The 7027-nt window shown below is 55.3% G+C and overlaps 1 protein-coding gene across 5 annotated transcripts in view; it reads left to right on the forward strand.

Annotated features, from left to right (window-relative positions):
- The window catches only part of INPP5A (inositol polyphosphate-5-phosphatase A), a 193194-nt gene that overhangs the window by 161091 nt on the left and 25076 nt on the right, over positions 1-7027 (forward strand). For all 5 annotated transcript variants that reach the window (XM_005879657.2, XM_014550578.1, XM_014550576.1 and 2 more), the window contains one exon: positions 3867-3951. In XM_005879657.2, coding sequence (XP_005879719.2) covers positions 3867-3951 — 85 coding nt within the window. The remainder of the gene's footprint in view (positions 1-3866; positions 3952-7027) is intronic.

Raw genomic sequence — 7027 nt, forward strand, 5'->3', positions numbered from 1 at the left:
CTTTAATACAGTTCCTCATGTTGTGGTGACCCCCAATTTCATTGTTACAAATTGAACATACTTAAAGCATAGTGATTAATCACAAAAACAATATGTAATTATATATGTGTTTTCCGATGGTCTTAGGCGACCCCTGTGAAAGGGTCGTTCGGCCCCGAAAGGGGTCGCAACCCACAGGTTGAGAACTGCTGCTCTAAACACTTAGAGAATTTTAAGTTTATTCAATCAGATGCTAAATCTGAAATTTGAAATTTGTTCGTTTTAAAGAGTTTACCTCAAATTGGGCTCTACCATCAAATTAGCCAAATAGCCTTTGCTTCCTAATTCATAGGTAGGGTATCAGCCGCTCACATTTCTTCCTAGTCTCTAATTCCTTTCCATCAAAAGTGGGGACCTCAGTTGAGCCGAACACTTTCGCCATTTAATCAGCCAGTGCCCAGCTCCAGCACGTGCCCCGGAGCAGCTCCATGTCACTGGCGAGGGGTCACCCTGGTGTCCCGTAAATGCACCCTGGATTCTGTTCTCCTGTGGGCCTTGCTCCAGGCTGGGGTGTCCCGGCACCTGCCCCCTGAAGCCTCCGTGTAGCCTCCAGGGCTTGGCTTACCGTGAACCCTCACGGATCCCATGAGATGGGAGCCCTGGCCTCTCCAGTGACGAGAGCTGTCTTCAGCTGTCCTACCCGAGTAGAGCGAGTTCCTCAGAGCTCAGATTGACGGCAGGTGTGTCCCGCCACCCTTCAACTGGCACCCGCTGCCATGATCTCACAGCAGAGGAAGAGTGCCGATAGGCACACCTGCATGATGTGCTCACAGCCATGCAGGCCAGCAGGCCATATGCAGTGTCCCCACTCTGCAACCGTGTGCGTGCTTGATCAGCCTCAGAGTCCACGGCACGCAGGGAACAGCCACATGGACAACAATAGAGCGCTGACAGCCTGGTCATTGGGGCTGTGCACCTTCTGCCTGGACCCTCCTCAAGGACCGCCGGCTCCCGCGCTGTCTCGTGAACAGAGCCAACAAGTTATTGGAATAAAATGTGCAGATGCCTTGACACAGACTTTCCGCTCAGGGGAGTGACGGGTCTCCTCCCTTAGGCAAAGTCAAGCTGGAGAGAAATCACTTGAGTGGACTGAGCCACGTGTGCTGGCTGGGAGGAGGGCGCCGTGTGACAAGGCTGTGACAGCCGTGTGACGAGGAGCTCTGAGGGTCCTGTGGCAGCCACCCTCTCAGACTGCCTCAGCCACGTCCCAGGTGCTGTGCTAGTGTCTCCATTGCCACGCCCTCTGGCCCCTCCCCAAGGACAAAGCAGTGCTAACTCTGAGCAGCAGAGGTGTCTCAGGAAGCACCATGGGCACAGCGCTCTCTCAGACCTGCTCACTGGGCCTTGGAGGGGGGTGGGGTGGGGGGGAATGCCCCAAGGACATGGCTTGGCCAGGTGGCTCCGCTAGAGGAGGAAGCATGTCCACTAAGGGCCTCCTATCCTGGGGCACGGGACCCATGTGGCCTGGGACTCCCGGCCACCTCAGGGCTGTGCTGTGCCTGCCGTGTCGCTGGGGCGCCAGGAGGCCGTCATGGAGCTGAATGGATTTGCCTGATCCTCAGACCCAGAGCCGCAGGGACTGGTGGTGCTCGTGCCACGGGCTGGGAGGGCAGGCTGGCTGACTGGGTGTCAGGGCCGGGGGTGGGTCTGGAGAGAACTGACGCTGAGCCAGGCACAGAAAGTTGGCTGCAGGAACCCATGAGGCACCGAGGTTGAGGGAGCCAGCGCCTGCCTCCTGCTGAGGGGACCTTCCGTGTCCTGGGGATGCCAGCCTCCTGGGGAAGTGCTGGTGGACAGGTGCCCGGGGCAAGAGAACAGGCTTCTCTGTGGTCCCAGCTGACAGCCAGAAGTCAGTCCGCATAATGAGCTGTGATGATGGTGTGGTTTCTCAGTCTGAAGCCCAGTGATGGTGCTCCCTGACCTCTCACTGGTCCATCGTGGAGTTGGGACTCTGTGCAGGATGGGCCCTGAGCCTGCGGGGACAAGGCTCCCTCATGGAAGCAGAGCACACCACTGTCTTCTCATTTCCAGTGTGGCTTCTGTGCACGGGGTGGGAGCCAGGAACCCCATGTCCTAAGGGTCCTGAGGGGAGGACCTACTGATCTTTCTAGGAACCTACACAAGTTCTCAGGATATTTTTTTTAAGATGTTTAACACCAGGAAAAAGTTTTATTTTTATTTTTTCATGATGGCTGCAATAGCTAGGTTCCTGTGGGCACCTGTGAGACAGGTTCTGTCCTCTCACCTGTGAGCACAGCGCAGGTGGGGTCGGGGGCGGGCTGTGGCTGGTCCTGAACACAGTAGGGGCCAGTCCATGGGCTGAGTGTGGCTGGTGTCTCTGCCCCCACCTCTGACGTCTTCATTCCTGAGCAGTATTTCCTCTCTAGAAAGATGTAATTTTAACGCAGTGACATTGCTAGTCACCTGCACCATTGATAACAATCCATGAAAATGTTCTTTCTCTTCAAATTAATGTAATATTAAATATTATTAAAAGGGAAAACAAGGCTTGTCATGAAATTTAGCTAGATGATAGAGCAATTAATATGCAAGAGAAATAAGAACATGGCCAAGATGGTTTTTTAAAGAATTGTCGACAAGAAGAGTCTCCCTATAAAGTCAGATTAAGGAAAAGTGTCCAGGATGAATGAAGGATCCAAAGAAAAGAATAGGGAGTCGCAAAAAGTTCCAATTCGCTTGGGGTATTTTGTGCTTTACAAACTCGGGGGAGAAAGCATTGAATGTTTAGTAGATGGTGCAGCTCAATGGACCATTGAGAAATCGATAAACTCAGACCCCTATTTCCCAGTGTGACTCCAGATGGATTAACCAGCTGCAGAATTCCACCTTGAAGATAAAGGACAGAAGCCGTTTGTGGACGGGGCCGGGAAGGCCTTCTGGAGAATCAGTCTGTTTCACTGTGTGAAAACAAAAATGTCTGCAGAAACAGGGCTGAAGGCCAGCAACAAGACTGAGGGTTAACATCACAATTTACAGGAAAACTGGAATTCAAAGTGAAAAAGGCAAGGTACTAAAAAGAAAAACCGTCTCTGAATAAGTAGAAGCAGAGAATGCAGATTTTAACAGGCACATGAGAGGACAGTCAGCCTCCTGGTAATCACGCAAATTAAAACAAAGACAGCGTTTCCACTCAGCTCAGACAGGTTACATAGAACACGGCAAGTTCACCCTCTCGGACACACACCGGTGAGCAATCAGCCACCGGGCCGCCTGACAGCACCTGGGAGCCGGATCCTCAGGGCTGAGTCCAACCATCCTCATCACTGCAGGGGGCGCCACCCCAGCCCCATACTGCCCGTCACTTGTCTCTAGTTTCTCAAGATGACAAATCAAGTTAGCAAAGACTGATACGTGGCCTGCCACGCCCGTACGCCTGCCCCAGGAAGACACGGTGCCTGGGCTCCACACAACTGCACAACAGGCATTACAGGGTGGGCCGGGACGCATCAGGTTCCTTGGTAACCGACTAGGTGTTTCTGAGTGACTGGTGAAGGCACTTTTGCCTGCCTGGCCCAATTAGGGTTTAAATCCGTCTCAGTGCAGCTCACCCCCAGTCTGCACAGCAAGTGTGTCCATGAAGCCACAGCTGGACAGTGGCGCTGGGAAGCTTCTGCACAGACGACACATCTGTTCGGCTGATTGACTTGTAAGAGGGTGGGTGGACATGTGTGGCCGTGGTCACTTTGCTAAGTGTTGGGGGTATGCATCTGCCTTCCACGGGAGGCAGTATAACGTGTGGTGGGAGCGTGGCTGCAGCGGCCAGTGGGCGTGAATGCACACTAATCTGTCTCCTTCTCTCCTCCCAGGATCATTGACCAGCGATTCGAGAAAGTGTCCTACTTTGTCTTTGGTGACTTCAACTTCCGACTGGATTCCAAGTCCGTGGTGGAGGTAGGCCCCCGGCCCCTGCCCGTCTGGAGCCCACGCGTGTTCAGTGGTAGTAGGAAGGCAGTGGAGACGTGCTGTCCTTTACGGGCGAGTTCAGTGTCGTCATTCCCACTGGTTATGTTTACGGCAAAAACTCCTAATAAAGAAATGTCTTGTTATCAGAAAAGGGGGCCGTTCTTGGGATCAGGTGGATGGGGGTCCCTCGGACTTCCGCAGTCACCGTCAGCCGCTGCTAAGCACCAGGACCTGTTCTGTCCTGACAACTGAAGTTGTCAGCTACTGAAAAGAAACAAGGAAGCAGCTCGGGGGCCAGCCCTCTGCCCTGTGTCTTAGCTTCTCTCTCCTCGTGGTACATTCTGTCTCCTTTAATAAACATCGACGTCACTCCATCTTTGGGAACTCGGAGGCCGTATGTGTCTCCTGGGCACACCCACAGGGCCGGGGTCCCTCAGGCCCCTGGAGCCATGTCCCCACTGAGGAAGAAGTATAGATGGAAACCCTCCACCTGGCCACCTGGCCACTAGGCATCGAGGTTGGAAGGCGGGGCTCAGTGCAGCTGCCGTGTCCCAGTGGTGTGACCTTGGTGTGTCACCGGGAAGCAAGGCCGGTGGCCCAGGCACAGGGGTCGGCTCTCCCTGACGAGGTCGCTGCAGGGGCACTGGGACAGTGGGTGGGGGACTCTTGTGCTGTTGGGCTGCAGCTCTGATGTCAGCTCTCCCAGCCGCAGCAGAGGGAGACCCTGCCACCTTGAGCCTGCACCTGCCTGGGAGGAGCCGGTGTCAGGAGGGAGGCGGCAGCAGTGTGCCAGGCAAGCCTCCCAGGGCTCGGGCCCGCGCCTGGCAGAGACTCCAGAGCGCGTGTGTGGTGACCACGGTGGGAACAACAATATGGAGAAGTGGCAGTCCCTCCGAGTTATTATCTTCCCATTAGTAGTCTCGTTACAAATATCGTCACACATTAATCTTCCGTCTTTGGTAGAAAATTATTTCTTAAAGACAGACGGAGCAGGCTTTGATCATCCCATAGCTCCCCTTGGTTGACAGAAATGAATAATGTTGTATTGAAATCCTCTTTTATAATTTAATTAAGCTGGCGCTACCTCACCAAGCCAGCCCCACACACACATGCATAATGTTCACTGACCACCAGAGCACGGCTCCCTGACATCAAGGGGCCCCTGAGCATGGGGCAGGGGCTCCGACCTCAGGGAGTGGTCTCAGGTAGACTGGTGGACAGGTGAGTGCCCCTGGGACTACAGAATCCTTTCTTTGGGTCTGCTGAGTTTTCTTTCCTCATTTTGAAATTGAAGATCTAATGAGTCAGATATCAGGGACCCAATCAACATCCCTCAGGCCCTACAGCCTTAGGGAACTCAGGAGCCGCTCCTGTCATGTTGGAATCTGCTCCATGTCTGATACCATCGGCCCAAGCAGCCACAGAGGCCAGTGCCCTGGAGGAAGGTGCCTTCCCCAGTAACGTTAGGCCACCGGGGGCTGCAGATCTGCACTGTTAGATCTTGAGTCCCTGGGCACGCGTCATTGCTTGCTGGCTGGGGACCAGTAGGTCTGCTCTGCTTGGAAACGCCCACCGCTCACCTGGAGGGTCTCCTCTCAGCAAAGCACAGCGGGGCCTTGAAAGACCTCGGCTGATCAGTCAGGAGCCACCCAGCAGCTTGCACGTTGGGAAAGGTCAGAGTTTCATGCGTGGCCTTTTCTTCCCGATAGAACAAATATCACATAGAAGGGCAGTGCTCCAGACTGAGGTCAGATAGTCACAGGTGTGTGCACAGCCCGGTTCTGGTTCCCGTGGGGGGGGTGCTGAGCTGCGCACCAGTTGTGGAGGGTGTGAGGTGCCGCGGGCAGTGGGGATTGGGAACAGGAGGGCCGGGGCCATTGGTGGGTTTGGGGAGATTCGTCTGTACAGTTTTCCTTTTTCTTACTTGGTGGGCGCATGGGTGTGACTGCAGGAGGCCCGTGTGCTCAGTCAGGGGCAGGTGCGTTCCTGTGGGGCGCAGCCCACTAATAAAATACACTCGTCTCCCACTCCTCTAACATGTGTATCCAGCGCCCTTTCCCTGGAACGTGCAGCCATGTGCAGGGATCGGTCTTGGTGATGGTGGGCTCAGGGCCTCGGGCTGCGCTCTCCACTTGGCCTCTGGCACACTTCCCCTTCCTTTTCATTCCTTCCAAGTGAAGTGTCTGATGAGGGTGTGTGTGGGGGGGGAAGGCGGGGGGGCTCGTTAGAGATGCAGATCAGGGGGCCTAGACTCGGCAGATGGGAGCCAGGGCATCACCTGGAGCATCACGCCCCACACTGTGCAGTCCTCTGGGGTCTCAGACAGTTGTGTGGATGGGGGAGGCGCAGCCCCAGGCAGACACTAGGGTGTGGGCAGCAAGCCCTCTGTCCCACCCCACCCCCCGCCTGGGGCCCAGAGCATTCTCTGTCCTCAGCACTGCCATCAGCCTGCGCCTCTGCCTGTCACCATCCCTTCTCCTCCTGCTGGGTGGGCAGGCAGGCTACTCGTAGCAGTGACCCCTCTCGGGACACCGTCTTTGGACACTCACGTTTACTGTCAGCAAACCAGGTCCTGGGGGCAGGAGAAGGCCATGCAGCCCCACCCCACCCCTTGTTCTTGGGGAAGTCTGTGCTCTCGGCTCCAGGGGGTCACCCTCAAGTTATGTTCCTATCACCCAGGGCCAAGTGAGAGGTGCCCACACCTGTCCCGGCCAGTGCTGGGTTGTGCGTGGTACGCAGCCCTGAGGGTGCTGTCAGGATGGGATGTGGCATCATTGCTTTGTCTGGAGTTGGCAGACAACCTCCTTCCTGAGGAATAAGGTTGAGGTTACGTTTTTGGCTCAAGTAGAAGCCACGGTTTGACTTGGTCTCCTTGCTGACCCCACCTGGAGTGTCAAGCTGAGGCTCCCTGGACCTGGACGCTGGCTGTGTCCGGCTGGCACAGTCCACGGAGGTTAATTCAATCCATATTTAGAGAGGCAAGAGAAGCAAGAAGCTAGATCCGGGCAGCAGGAGTCAAAGGCAGTGATTGTCCCCCTGTGGCTGGAGCAGGGTGGGCGCTGGG

This window comes from Myotis brandtii, unplaced genomic scaffold, assembly GCF_000412655.1.
Source record: "Myotis brandtii unplaced genomic scaffold, ASM41265v1 scaffold604, whole genome shotgun sequence".
In the NCBI taxonomy this organism is placed as follows: Eukaryota; Metazoa; Chordata; class Mammalia; order Chiroptera; family Vespertilionidae; genus Myotis; species Myotis brandtii.